The 15,800-nt window shown below is 35.6% G+C and overlaps 1 protein-coding gene across 4 annotated transcripts in view; it reads right to left on the minus strand.

Moving 5' to 3' along the window:
- GRID1 (glutamate ionotropic receptor delta type subunit 1) overlaps positions 1-15,800 on the minus strand; it is a 717,476-nt gene that overhangs the window by 95,569 nt on the left and 606,107 nt on the right. For all 4 annotated transcript variants that reach the window (XM_027597138.2, XM_027597137.2, XM_027597141.2 and 1 more), the window contains one exon: positions 15,283-15,421. In XM_027597138.2, coding sequence (XP_027452939.2) covers positions 15,283-15,421 — 139 coding nt within the window. The remainder of the gene's footprint in view (positions 1-15,282; positions 15,422-15,800) is intronic.

Genomic DNA, 15,800 nt, shown 5'->3' on the forward strand with positions numbered 1-15,800 from the left:
AGTTGAAGCTAATTCTGTAACTCGGCCCTACCTGCAAGGACAGGATGTCCCTGTTTTGTTTACAACCCTGTGCATTACCTTTCAACTTCTGTACTTGTCTTGTAGCCATCTGACTCCGCAGGAGAGCCCCTGGGCTATCCGTATCCCCTCCTCACTGGGATAATTTGTGATTAGGATACTGCCATTTCATTGTTTAAAGACCTTCCCCTCTGAAATTTCCTATAGTCTGAAATAACAGCCAAGTTATGCCTAGCTCTTCCTCCCTTTTCATGTCTGTTACAATAAATTTCAGTAAGATAGTTTCTCTTCCTCCCAAACTTCCCATTTACTTGCATTATCAACAAACCATTTTCTTTTCATAGTAATTAAAATGAGAACAGCTCCACATGGTGTCGAATTTGCCATAAATATCTTGGTTGTTTTCCAAGATACTTGACCTCATCTTGTTAGAAGACAGTCACTGAACACCAAAAACACCTGGGTTGGTTGGAAGATCAATGGCCCGTTGGTCACTGAACACCAACAGCAATGATGACTTCATTTCAGCGACCTGTTTCCACTTCAGGGGATACTGGAGTCGGGGTGCCTTTGCACACTGGGTGGTCTCACTTCAAGTTGTCACTGTGTCCCTCTCAGTAGTTCTCGAGACAGCTTCTCTGACACCCCGAATGGCCTCCATCACACAGCACAAGTCCAATGAGGAGCTTGTTCTCAGCAGCAAATATTGTCCCTGGTTTCACCGGCAGCCCTATGCATGCTGCTTTCTCTTCACACCCATCCATTTTTTCCTCCAACCTTCAATGCTCATTTTTATTATTATTTATTTTCTTACTGACTCTAGGTTACCTGAGTCTGTCAGGTTTCCTTGTTTATTCATTCACACATCCACCCCACCCCTACTAAATTCTAGCCGAGTGTCAATTCCTTTGCTTACCATGGAGAATTCTAATATGAATGTGACACAGTTGCCACCCTCAAAGAGCTTGTGGTCTAATGAAAGGAATAACATATAAACAAACAGTAAAGTAATTCCATTTAATAAGTCCAAGGATAGAAACACAAAGGAAACAAATAAATCAAAGTTAAAATTGAATTTAAGAAGCTCTAGATAGAAGCTGCCATAAGAAAAAAAAAATAAGAAAATCATACAGGATAAAAAACAAAAACAAAAAGAAAACAAAACAGAACTGCATCTTGAAAAATTCAACTCTTCAACTAGCTAAGTACAGGATGTAGATTAAGATACCCACCAAGGCTTAGCCATTTGAGGCAGAACAGAACATGCATGTAGTTAAATAAAGGCAAAGCTGGAAAGGTGGCCAAGGCCAAGTGAAGATGCTGTGATAAGGAAGCTGAATTTTAACCGGAAATGTATGCTGAGCTACTGGAGATTTAAACACAAGGTTTTAATCAGAACTTATTTTACAAAGGTGTTTCTGCTGGCTATACGGGGAAAGGGTTGAAGAAGTGAAAAGAGGAGAGAAAAAGGAAAGTCAGAAGGCGGTTGTAATAAGCTAAGGAGTCATCAGGACCTGGATAGGGTAGGGAGAATATAGAAGTGACAACCATTCGAGAGATTTAGGAGGTAGAATGGATATTATCTATTGACAGAGCAGTCCCAGAGAATATGGAGCAGGTAGGTATTTAGAATGATCCCAGTTTCTGCTTAGTTAAAAATTATATTCAAGGAAAAGGAAGGTAGGATCAACAGGTAGAGCAGAGGAAAGTTTTAGTACAGTGAAGCTATGGTGTATGCTGCTGTAATAGTGGACACATATCATTATACATTTATCAGAATCTATGCAATGTACAACACAATGAAGGAGCCCTTAAGTAAACCATGACATTCAGTTTATACTACTGTATCTGGGCTGCCTCATCAAATGGACCACACTAACATAAAATGTTAATAATAGGGGAAATTGTATAAAGGAACTCTCCATACTTCCTATTCAATTTTCCTATAAACTTGAAATTGTTCAAGAAAATGGTCTACTGTTAAAAAACAAAATAGAAGGTGCAAGAAGTATCAACTTGAGACCTCCCAGGACTGTGGCATGGCACATTAGGTTAGCATTTGGGAGAGTCATCTCTTTATTTTTTTTATTTTTTTAAACTTTTTTAAAGATTTTATTTATTTATTTGAGAGAGAGAGAATGAGAGATAGAGAGCACGAGAGGGAAGAGGGTCAGAGGGAGAAGCAGACTCCCTGCTGAGCAGGGAGTCCGATGCAGGACTCAATCCCGGGACTCCGGGATCATGACCTGAGCCGAAGGCAGTCGCTTAACCAACTGAGCCACCCAGGCGCCCAGAGAGTCATCTCTTTAAAAAAAAAAATTATTATTTATTTGTCTGAGAGAGAGAGAGAGTAAGCACAAGCAGGGAAGCTGTAGGCAGAGGGAGAAGCAAGCTCCCCGCTGAGCAAGAAGCCTGATGTGGGATTCGATCTCAGGACCCCGGGATCATCAACTGAGCAGAGGGCAGCTGCTTAACTGACTGAGCCACCCAGGCATCCTGAGGAGGGTCATCTCTTGAGCACAGTCTACAGAGTAAGTCTGGGGAAGCCCTGTCTCTACAATTCCTTAGGAACCCAGTATCTGCCTCAGAGGGCTGGACTCCATGCCTTCAAAGTTCTTTAACAACATGACACTGCAGCTGTAGATGGGATGGGAGAGAACTGGGCGCACACCCCATTGCAGGAGTGGCACAATACATTTGCCCCCAGTGAACCCAGCTCCTTTGAATCAGCTGATTTTTGCATTCATAAGCCTGAGCATGAACACTGATTCTACAGCCAGTTTGTGTATATGGATGACTTAGCACAGCTATAAAGCCTGGCGGTTTTCAATTCATGAATCTCATGGTTCAAATGTGAAACAGTATGCAGACTGCAAACTGCATTTCACACAATTCTAATGGATCCATGAATACAGGAGCAAAGAGGAATAAGAAGGATGAAAAACAATTCAAAAGATGTGGAAAATCTACAATTCGACCTTTAGAAAAAGGTGTTCTGTCAACACTGCCCAGCAGGAGACCAATATGCACAACCGACATAAGCATTTGTCCTCAAGATAAAAATAAATAGAGAAAAATAAAAACACCAAAGTCAACTCCTTCATCGAAGAGGTACAATATACACATAAACACATAGTAACACAATGTGATAACTTCTAAAAAAGAGAAGTACTGGAATCTATGAAGAGAAAAACAGAAAAGGGTGATTTAAATTGAGGTGTATCCAGGAAGGCCACTTGGAGGAGATGACATTTGAGCAGAGGCTCGAAGGATGAGTCAGAGTTGACCACGTAAAAAGGCAGAGAGGAGTGTTTCAAAAATATGAATTAGCTTAAGTGAAAGCCAAAGCACGAAACAACCTGTGATCTTTGATGAGCATACAAGAACAAGAGCAAAGCAAGAACATTGAGAAACTACAGCAGATAAAGTTAGAGAGGAAATGCAGAATGCCCCTACAGCTTTGTAGAAAGTCCTGAAATAAAGTAGTGCTGGTCTTCCAACTTTGTTCTTCATCAAAATTCTTTCCCCATTATAGATACTGTATGTGTGTGTATGTGTTTGTGTGTGTGTGCACACATCACGTGTGTGATGGTGGTTGCATTGAATCTATTGCTCAATTAGGAAGGCCTTCCATCTCCACATTACTGAGTATTCCAATCCCATCCATGAATATTGGACATCTGCCCATTTATTTTTAGATCTTTAATTTTTCTCGGAAATATCTTCCACTAATTTTTCCACTAAGGATAGAATTCTTTCCCATCTTTTAAAAATTTATTCCTAAGAATTTTATGTTTTTCATGATATTGTATTTTTTTAATTTTGTTTGGCAGTTTTTAGTTGTTAGTATATAAAAATACAATTGATTTTTGTATGGTGACTTCGTTTCTTGCAAACTACAGATTTATTAATTAGATTTAAATTTTCTTAGAAGATTTAGGATTTTCTACAAAGACTATCATGACATCAGAAAATAAAGACAGGGTTACTTCTCCCTTTCAAGTCTGTATACATTTTTTTTAAGATTTTATTTATTTATTTGAGAGAGAGAGATAGCGAGAGAGAGCAGGAGGGGGGTGGGTAAAGGGAGAGGGAGAAACAGATTCCCCACTAAACAGGGAGTCCAACAGGGCTGGATCCCAGGGTCCCAGGATCGTGACGTGAATCAAAGGCAGACACTTAACCAACTGAGCCACCCAGGCGCCCCAAGTCTGTACACTTTTTATTTGTTTTATTGCTTCTTGGTCAGGCAGGGACACACAACACAACGTTGGGAAGCACAGTAAAAATGTCATCATTAAGTATATCATTAGCAGTCAGTTCCCCAGGCCTGTTATCAGGGTGTGGAAGTTTCCTTTTATTTACTTATTTTTAAATAATGAACAGGTGTTAAGTTTTGTCAGATGCTTTTCTGCATCATTTGAGATGATGATGGAATTTTTGTCCTTTACTTTGTTAATGTGGTGAATCACATTGATTGGTTCTCAAATACTGAAACAAAAGTGTATCCCAGGAAAAAAACTTCACTTGAATATAACTTATTCTGTTTATCCATTGCTGGATTCAGTCTGCTCCTATTTTGTTGAGGGTGTTTGCATCTAAGTTCATGGGGGATACTGGCCAATAATTTTCCTTTCTTGTCATATCTTTTTCAGAGTTATGGCAGTTTCATTAAATGAATTTAAAAACTTTTTCCCCTCTTTTATTTTCTGAAGGAAAATAGTCTTATTTAGGGGCATTCTGCATTCCCTCTCTAACTAAGGCAATTAGTCTTAGTTCTTTGAATGTTGGATAGATCTCACCAGTGAAGCCATCTGGGCTTGGAATTTCATTTGAGGCTTACAAATCCAGTATCTTTAATATATAGATATTCAGATTGCTATCTCTTTTCAAATCGGTTTTTGTAAGTTGTTTTTAAAAAACTATATCCATATTCATCTAAACATCTACGTTTAGATGTTTATCCATTAAACATCTATGTTTAATTTATTGGCATAAAGTTGTTAAACTTTCAAATTATTGTCTTATCCTTTTAATGTCCAAAAGATCTAAAGTAAAAGCCCCACTTTCATTCCTGATATTGATGATTTCAATTTTCTTTCATTTATTTTTATTTTTTTAATTTATTTTTCTTGATTAGTCTTGCTTGGGGTTTACCAACATATTAAATTTATCAAAAAACCAATTTTTGCCTTTGTTAGTTTTCTATATTATCATACATATTCTATTTCTTTCTTTAAAATTACTTTGAGTTTAGCTTATTCTTACTTTTCTATCTTTTTAAAGGGGGAACTAAGAATCATGAATTTAAGCATTCTTTTGCTCCTTAAAAGGCATTTAAAACCATAAACTTTCCTTTAAGCACTATTTGAGCAGCATTACACAAATTTTGATATGTTTTGTTTTCATTATTACTTAGTTAGAAATATTTTTTTAATATTTCTTTTGTGATTTCTTTGTGATGTTTTTTCTTTGACCCACAGGTTTAGAACTATGTTATTTAAATTTCACTGGGGATTTTCTAGATTATTTTTATTGCTTTCTAATTTAACTTAATTGTACTGATAGAATATACTCTGTAAGATTTTACTTTTTTGAAACTGATTGAGATTTAACTTTATGGCCCAAGAAATGATCTGTCTTGGTGGATGTTCCCTGGATAGTTGAAAGAAATGTGTATTCTGCAATTGTTGGGTGTAGTGTTCTATAAATGTTAACCATGTCAAGTTGGTTGATAGTGTTGTTCGGATCTTCTACAGCCTTACTGGTCTTTTGTTTACTTGAGAGGTCAATTTCTAATGGAATGAAGTTAAAATTTGAACTATTTTAGATTTTTCTGTTTCTCCCATTAGATTTGTCAAATTTTACCTCATAAACTTTGAAGCTTCCTTACTAGGTGCATACATATTTAGAATTATTTTTCTGGTGAAATTGCTCTTTTTATCATCATATAATATCCCTCTTTATCCCTTGTAATACTGAATGGTATACAGTTGACACTTGAACAACATAGTTTTGAATTGTGTGGGTCCACTTATCTGTGGATTTTTTTTTAATACAGTATAGTACTGTAAATATATTTTCTCTTCCTTATGATTTTCTTATCTTCTTTTCTCTAGCTTACTTTATTGTAATAATATGATATATAATACACATAAGATACAAAATATGTGTTAATTGACTAAGTTATCAGTAAGGCTTCTGGTCAACAATAAGCTATTAGTAGTTAAGATTTTGGGGAGTCAAAAGTTACATGCAAATTTTTGTCTGTGCAGAGGTCAATACCCTCAACCCCCACACTGGTTAAGGGTCAACTATGAAGTCTACTTTAATATTGAGATAGCCTCACCAACTTTCTTATGCTCACTGTTTGCATGGCATATCTTTTCCCTTCCCTTGCATTCTACCTGTGCCTTTAAAATGCTTGTAGAGAGCTATTTTTTCCCCCAAGTTTTATTGTTGTTGATGATGGAAGGTTTAGTCAGATACCTGCTACCCCATCATGGCAGGTAGAGGAAGTCCCACATCCTTTTCATGAGTGCCATTAATACGCATCACCATCCTTTTCCAGTTTGTGGTGCCCCAAAGGCAGGACTGATGTGTAGCTCTGTTAAAATGCATTTGTTAGATGCAGCCAATCACTTTAGCTTATTAGAATTTTATAGACCATTTTTTTTCTAATTAAGGGCAATGCTTTCCAAACTTTAATGTAAATAGAAATCACTTGGAGACTTAGATACCAATTCTGAATCAGGAGATCTGAGATGAGACCCAGTCTGTGGAACATGGTTTGAACAGCAAAAATGTATAGGACTTGCTAACTCACAAAGAGTCATTCAGATCTTCTCTGTCACAGGTTACCAACTTGAATAACGTGAGGATGGAAGGTGGGTATGTGAGTGTGAAACCAGCAGATGTAAAAAACAAAAACAAAAACAAAAACAAAAACAGAACAGAGGATGGTGGGACCAGAGACAACCAGAAGGGTGCTAGCACCACCAAAGTCATGCCAATTTGAATATTTAAAACACCATGCTGCCAAATTAAAAACAAACAAACAAATAAACAGCTTGAGAAGTAAACTCACATCATATCCAACTGTTTATGATTCTTGTTAAATGTCTTTAACCGTACATTAATTTTAAAAATGGAAACTTCACATCCAAATTAACAATAATCCACGTGTAAACAACCTTTAAGTTCACTCTGCAAACAGCAGTTGGTCCACCTTGGGTTTGACCATGACTTCTTAGATACAACACCAAAAACATGATCAATAAAAGAAAAACTGGTAAGTTGGCTTCATTTGGCCTAACTGATAACTAGCCCCGCACTTCATGTTTTTCCTCATTTTATCAACAAATATATCTTAAAATTGAGATAGATCTTAATAAAGCCCATATATATTTTTCTCTATTTTTAAATATAAATAATAACTTACTAATATACAAATGAACACATATTTATAATTACATTAAATAATACAACAAAATAATAGTATAGATATAAATAATTTATAAATATACATTTATTTATCTATCATAACACTTTCACTTATTAATGTTATTTAAAGTTCCTCCATGTCTTTCCATAGCTTGATAGTTCATTTACTTTTAGTACTGAATAATATTCCATTGAGTGGATGTACCTGAGTTTATATATTCACCTCTCGCTTCTACATTTTGGTAATTACAAGTAAAGCTGTCATAAAAATTCATGTGCACGTTTTTGTGTAGATATGTGACTTCAGTTCACTTGGGTAAATACCACAGAGTGTGACTGCTGGATCATATGATAAAGGTAGGGTTAGTTAGTAACTGTCAAACTTTTTTCTAAAGTGGCCATTTTCCATTCCTACCAACAATGGAAGAGAGTTCTTGCTCCACATCCTCACCAGTATTTGGTGCTGTCAGTGTTTTGAATTGTGGCCATCCTAACTTAGTGGTATCTCATTGTTATTTTGTTTTTCAGTTCCCTATGATACATGATACTAGGCATCTTTTCATATGGCTGTTTGCCATATGCAAATCTTCTGGGTGAGATGCCTGTTCAGATCTTTTGCCTGTTTTTTAAATGGGTTATTTGTTCTCTTATTGTTCAATTTTAAAAGTTCTTTATATATTTTAGATACTAACCTTTTATTTGATATGCATTTTGCCAAGATTTTCTTCCAATCTCTGACTTGTCTTCTCATTCTCTTACCAGTATCTTTGTCACAGAAGTTTTAAATTTTAATGAAGCCCAACATCAATATTTCTTTGATTGTGCTTTTGGTGTTGTAGCTAAGAAGTCATCAACATGTCCAAGGTCATCTAAAGTTTCAGTTTATCATTACACTGCAAATAATGATAGAAATATTTATAATAAAAAGCTTACAGCAAGTTTGTGTGAATAAAGGTCATTTTTTTTAAATCAAGAAGATTAGAGGGAAAATCACCTTGGGGTAAATTAGATTGCTGGTGTGTTCAATCTTTTTATTTTCCCTTCTGAAATTGTATGAATGTGTGAACACAAGACAAAGCTCTTAGAGATTGCCTATCTTTCCCTAGCTTAGCACAAGAATTTATCTATAGGAAGCATTTGCTCCTTATAGTTTACAAATTTGTTGTTTCCAAATTCAATGGAAAGATGAACAAACATCTTAAATATCATGATGAGGCCATTTAGAGAAACCTCCCCATTTTACAGATAGAGAAACTAAGAATGAGAAAGGACAAGTGACCAATGTCATCCAGCCAGCTGGTGACATTACCAAAACAGAATTGTCTGTTTCCTAAACTATTATCTTCTTGCCCACATCTCCCAGTCATTCTGCTTTTCCTCAGTCCAAGACTCCAAATCTCAGAACTATTACTTTGTCTACCAAGGTCTTTGTCAACAACAATTATGTCTAGATTTATATGGTCCTTTCTATGTGCCAGGTAAATGTTCTAAACTCTAACATATGTTTGTTAATCTCCCTCAATAGTCCTATGAGATAGATGCTATTCTTACTCCTACATATAGATGAGAAAAGTGAAGTACACAGAGATTAGGTAAATTGCCCAAGATCACATAGTACATGGGAGAGAGGATTTGAACCTTGGCAATCAAACTTCAGTGTCTATGCTCATTACAACTGCACTGTTATATCTCTTAGTCATGCCACTGTGCTTCTGCCTGCCAACATGAGCCTCTAGGCCAAATGCAATCCTTCTGAATGTGATCCCTCTGAATTCTATTTGCCGAGAACTTTTAACCAAAGCATTTCCTAAATATAGGGCATTGATGCTTGTAGTGCCAAACCACCTGCCAATGCTACCTTTTTTCAAATGACTCTGCTTTCATCATGGTAACAGGTAAAGATTTTTTGTAATTGTAATGGAGATAAAAGTAATTATATTTTGAGACATGTTTAGTGAACTAAAAGTAAGATATGCCCCCTTCCCTGAATGGACCTCATAGCCACTCCAAACAACAACCCAATTAAAAATGGGCAATCGACTTAAATAGACATTTCTCCAAAGAAGATATGCAAATGGCCATAAACACATGAAAAGATGCTCAACATCACTAATTATTTTAGAAATACCAATCAAAATCAAAATAAGATACCACTTCACACCCATTAGGATAGCTATTATGAAAACAAAAACAAAGGCGAAAATAAGTGTGGGTGAGGACATAAAGGAACTGGAATCTTTGTGAGTTGCTGGTGGGAATGTAAAATGGTGGAACTGCTGTAGAATATGATAAAGTAGTTCCTAATAAAACATTAAACATAGAATTACGATATGATCCAGCAATTCCATTTTTGAGTATATACCCAAGAGTAGTGAAAGCAGGGACTTGAACATATATATCTGTACACTCATGTTTATAGCAGCATGATTAAATAGCCAAAGGATGGAAGCCACACAAGTATCTCTCAACAGATGAATGTATAAACAAAATGTGGTACATACATACAATGGAATGTTATTTAGCTTTAAAAAGGAAGGAAATTCTGACAGATGCTACAACATGGATGAAACTTTAAGACATGCTAAGTGAAATAACCCAGTCATAAAAGGACAAAAACTATACTATTTCACTAATATAAAGTACTTAGAGTAGTCAAACTTATAGAGACAGAGAACAGAACAGTGGTTTGCAGAGTCCGGGGAAGTGGGGAATGGTGAGTATTATAGATTTTCAGTTTTGCAATATGAAGTGTTCTAGAGATGGATAGTGGTGATATTTATAGAACAATGTGAATGTACTTAATGACATTAAACTGAACACTTAAAAATGATTAAAATGATAAAATTTATGTTATGTATATTTTATCACAACTTAAAAATTAAAATTAAAAAATATAAACATGTATCTTAATAATATATTCTAATATCTAAAGTTGTTTTAAAACAAATTGTGAAGTTTATTCAGTAAGTAAAAAACAATAAAAAATAACAATTTAAAAATTAAATATAGGGGCGCCTGAGTGGTTCAGTTGGTTAAGCAACTGCCTTCAGCTCAGGTCGTGATCCTGGAGTCCCAGGATCGAGTCCCGCATTGGACTCCCTGCTCAGCAGGGAGTCTGCTTCTCCCTCCAACCCTCCCCCTTCTCATGCTCTCTCTCTCTATCTCATTCTCTCTCTCAAATAAATAAAATCTTAAAAAAAAATTAAATATAGAAGACGATCCATTGAATAAATTGGGAAAAAATTTTAATTACTTCCTAAAAAGTAAGGGATCAGACAGCTTCAAAAAGGAGTTTTTGGGGCAGAGGTGGAGTGGAACAAGGTGACACAGAAAGAAACATTTTTTTATATTATTAAAATAAAGTTGGCATTAATCCAAATTAGATGGTTATAAATTAAGATGTTAACTGACATGCAACCACTAAAAATATAACTCAAAAATATATATAGTAAAAGAAGCAACAGGGGAATTAAAATGGTATACAGAATATATCTATTTAACACACAAGAAAGCAATAATGGAGGAAATGAGGAACAAAAGAGGTGTAAGACATAAAGACAACAAACAACATGGCAGAAGTGAGTTCTTCCTTATCACTAATTACATTAAATATAAATGGATTAAACTCTCCAGTTAAAACAGAGATTGGTAGAACAGATTAAAAAACATAATTGTACTATATGTTATATGGAAGTTACTCAATTTAGACTCCAAGACAAATAGATTGAAAATTAAAGAATAAAAAAATATTTTGTGCAGACAATAACCAAAAGGGAACTGGAGGGGTATACTAGTACCCGCCAAAGTAAACTTTAAGGGAAGTTTTTATAAGAGACAAAGAAGGATATTATATAATGATAAAAGGGTCATTTGATAAGAATATAAAACAATTATAATTAGAAACATATATACACCTGAAGTCCCAAAATATATGAATCAAAACTGATTAAAATTGAAGGGAGAAATTGGCACTTCTGAAAAAATGGTTGGAGACTTTAATATCTCACATTCAGTAATTGATAAACAACAACAACAGAAGATCAGCAAGTAAATGGAAAACATGAGTAACACTATAAGCCAACTAGACTTGAAAAAGAAATAGATAATATGAATTGCCCTATACCTATGAAAATTTTAATTATTAATTTAAAAGCTCCAAGAATATGAAATCTTCTAGATGGTTTCCCTGGAGAACTATACCCACATTTAAAGATGAATTAACACGAACTTTATACAATCTCTCCCAGAGAATAGAAGATGAGCAAAGACTTCCTAAATCATTTTATGAAGCCAGTGTTACCCTGAAACCAAAACTAGACAGAAACAGCACAATAAATAAAAGTGTAAACCAATATTTCTCATAAATTTAGATGCAAAAATCCTCAACCAGAATATCAATAAACAGAATCCAAAATATATGAAAAGAATTATAGATCATGACCACGTGAGATTCATTCAAGGTACACAACATTTGAAAAACAATCATATTAGTAAGCTAAAGAAGAAAAATCATATGGTCATGTCAAGCAATGCAAAAAAAAAAAAAAATTTGAGAAATCCAATACCTATTCATGATAAATAATCTCAGCAAGTTATGATCTATTGGTTTAATGCAATTTCAACTATAATTAATGCAATTCCTATCAAAACCATGGAAAAGGTTTTTATAAACAGACAAGCTCATTCTAAAATTTATGTGAAAAGGTACAGGCCCTAGAATAGTTAAAACAATCTGAACAAAGAAAAATAAAATTGAAAGAATCACTCTGCCCAATATTAAGGTTTACTCTGCAGCTATCGTAACCAAGACAGTGTGGTATTGGCAAAGGTATAGGCACATAGATCAATGGAACTGAATGGAAAACTCAGAAATGGACCCACATGTGCCCAACTGAGTCCTGACAAATTGCAAAAGTAATTCAATGAATGAAAGATAACCTTTTTAATAAATGATGTTAAAGCAATTGAACATTCATAGACAAAACCATATATATAACTATTACAATTATATATCTAAAACTCACTTAAACCTCATACCTTATACAAAAATTGACTCAAAATTGACTATAGACCAAAATGTAAAATGTAAAATTACAAGACTTTTAGGAAAAACACACAAAAAAACCCAGGAGATTATCTTCATGGTCTAGGGTTAGGCAAGAGTTTGACTTGACACCAAAGGTATGATTCACAAAAGAGTAAATTTATAAATTGGACTTCACAGGAATTAAAAAATTTTCTCTGTGAAAGACCTTGTTAAGAAGTTGAAAAGAGAAAGTACAGAGTTGGGACAATATTTACAAACAACGTGTCTGACAAAGAACTAGTATCTAAAATATACAAAGAACTTTCAAAACATAAGAGTAATAGTCAAACAATCCAGTTAGAAAATGGGCAAGGGGTGCCTGGGTGGCTCAGTTGGCTAAGCATCCCACACTTGATTTCAGGTCAGGTCATGATCTCAGGGTCATGAGATCAAGCCCCAAGTCAGCCTCCAAACTGAGGTGGAGCCTGCTTGGAATTCTCTCTCACCCTCCCCTCTGCCCTTTGCCCCCTGTTTGAGTATGGGTGTGTGCTCTCTCTCTCTAAAAAAAAAAGAAAGAAAGAAAAAGAAAATGGGTAAAATATATAAATGGATATTTCACCAAAGAGGTTACTATACAGATAGTAATAAGCACATGAAAAAGTGTTCAACACAATTACTCATTAGGGAAACACAAATTAAAATCAGAATGAGCTATCATTCCACGCCTATCAGAATGGTAAAATAAAAAAAAATAGTGAAAATACTAAATGCTGGCAAAGATGCAAAGAAACTGGATCATTCCCACATCACTAGTAGTAATATAAAATGGCAGAGTCACTCTAGAATACAGTTTGATAGTTTTCTTCTAAAGCATATTTTCTTATAAAACATGCAATTACCACCTGACCCAGCAATTGCACTCTTGGATATGTATCACAAACAAATGAAAACGTGTGTTCACACCAAAACCTACACACAAATATTCATAGTGGTTTTATTCATAATTGCATAAAAGTGGAAACAACCCAGATGTCCTTCAGTGTGTGAACTGTTAAACAAGCTGTGGTACATGGATACCACGAAGCAGCAAAAAGCAATGAATTATTGATTTACACACCAACCTGGAGGAATCTCCCGAGAATTATGCTAAATGAAAAAGGCAATCAAAAAGCTATGATTTTGTTTATATAACATATTCAAAATGACAACATTTTAAAGATTTTATTTACTTACTTATTTTAGAGAGAGAGGGAGAATGAGTGAGCCCGGGGGGTTGGAGCAGAGGGAGAGGGACAAGCAGACTCAGTGCTGAGCACGAGCCCGAAGCAGGGCTCCATCCCAGGACCCTGACATCATGACCTGAGCCAAAATCAAGAGTTGGACATTTGACTGAGCCACCCAGGCGCCCAGAAATGACATTTTAGAAATGGAGAACACATTAGTGGTCACCAGGGGTTAAGAACAAGACTAGAGGGGAAGAAGCGGTGTGGGGGAGATGTGTGTGGTTATAAGAGGAAAACACAAGGTATCCCTGCAGGAATAAAATTCTTTAGCATCTTTACTATGGTGGTAAATACACAAACCTACACGTGGGATAAGATTGCGTAGAACCAAATGCACACACACACACACACACACACACACACACACACACACACACATGCACAGAGAAATGAGTACAAGAGGAGAAATCTGAATATAATCGGTCAACTGTATTAACGTCAATATCCTGGTTGTGATAAGATACTACAGTTTTACAAAACATTACCATTGGGGGAAACCAGTTAAAGGATATTATGAGATCTCACTGCGTTATTTCTTATAACTGCATGTGAATCTATAATTATCTCAATAAAAATGCCAACTAAAAAATAAAACTGTATAACATCATACTAAATTTTGAATCCTGGCCAGAGTCTGGACTCTTTTAAATAGGCAGTTGGGAGCCATAGAAGCTAGTTAAGTATGGATGACCAGTTAGGGCTGTAGATCGAAAGAAACCATGTAATGATAGTGACTATGATGAATTAAAGGAGAAATTATACCACAGTATAATCCAGGATCAACTGAGAGGTGATAACGAAGCTGATATTGCACCCAAGGAAATGTCGACTAGCTCCGTGCCTTTGGTCACTTCAGTAACCACATTTCTAATACCCCTTTACTTTGCCCAAGTTCGCTTGCAATTTACATAGTATATGGAAATCTGCTCCTAAAACAAAGGCATTCTCAAGTTTTTTCACTATGTTGAACTAATTCTTTCATGCCATATTTTTAACACTTTGGTAAAACAAAGAAATGCTTTTATTCCCTGGCTTCAGAAATTTTATAATTTTATAAATATAAGTGAAATAAGTTTTCTAATCACTGTGATAATGGCATGTTTTTAAAAATAATTTTAAGGTATTTGAAGATTTGAAAAAAATACCTGAGACTTGTGGTCTTAATTAATTTTAATTTAATGTTTAGAAAATTTTGATTAAATAAGTTTGTAATCAACATTTAAATGCCTGAGGAAATTTAATTTGTTAATTTTTAATGTTTTGATTTCTTAGTCTTATAAGCAGCATTTAAATGTTCAGAGAAGTATTATTTAATTCATTTATGCATTTATATAATTGTGTATGAAGTAAACTACAAGAGGAGTGAAGTTCTTCATGCATTAAAGAGTACAATAATCAAACTGCAGATCTGGGATCTAAGTCCATCTGCCTCCACGACACCGGGCTGCATTCTGTCTTTACAGCCTCTCAGAGCTGAATGGTCACAGATCTGGAAGGAGGAATGGATCTTACCTTATAGGGTTGTCCATCCTGGACACCGTGAGGAATGCGGCAAGATTCGCTGTGTAGGAGGAGCATACAATGAGGGTGAAGAGCCACCAGCTGCCCATCACGATGCGCATCGCCATGGAGTTCACTGAGGATTCGCCACCTACAGGAGGCCAGCAAAATGGATTGGCCCTGGGCTTCTGCTCTCAGTTGCACCCCCAAAGAAATGCTCCAGCTCCACCCTGTGGCCTGGCTTAGGGAACCGCCACTGGGGTTGGGCTAGGGAGCAGGGAAGTGAGTTGCTGGCTGGTTATGAGGGGCTGTGACAATTCGGGGAAAGAATCCAAAGACCACCAATCTTGGAAAGGGATGGAGGACCATCAAATATGAAAAATCCAGGATTGGCCTTTTAGTGATGTGATGTTCATCAAAACGCCAAGGGTATATAGTTCCGAATATCAAAATCTTCCAGTTAGAAGATTCTATCTCGCTTGTTGCATACTTCCAGGACTGCAACCTGATGTAAGATCCTTTTCCAATTT

This window comes from Zalophus californianus, chromosome 15 (assembly GCF_009762305.2).
Source record: "Zalophus californianus isolate mZalCal1 chromosome 15, mZalCal1.pri.v2, whole genome shotgun sequence".
Classification (NCBI taxonomy): Eukaryota; Metazoa; Chordata; class Mammalia; order Carnivora; family Otariidae; genus Zalophus; species Zalophus californianus.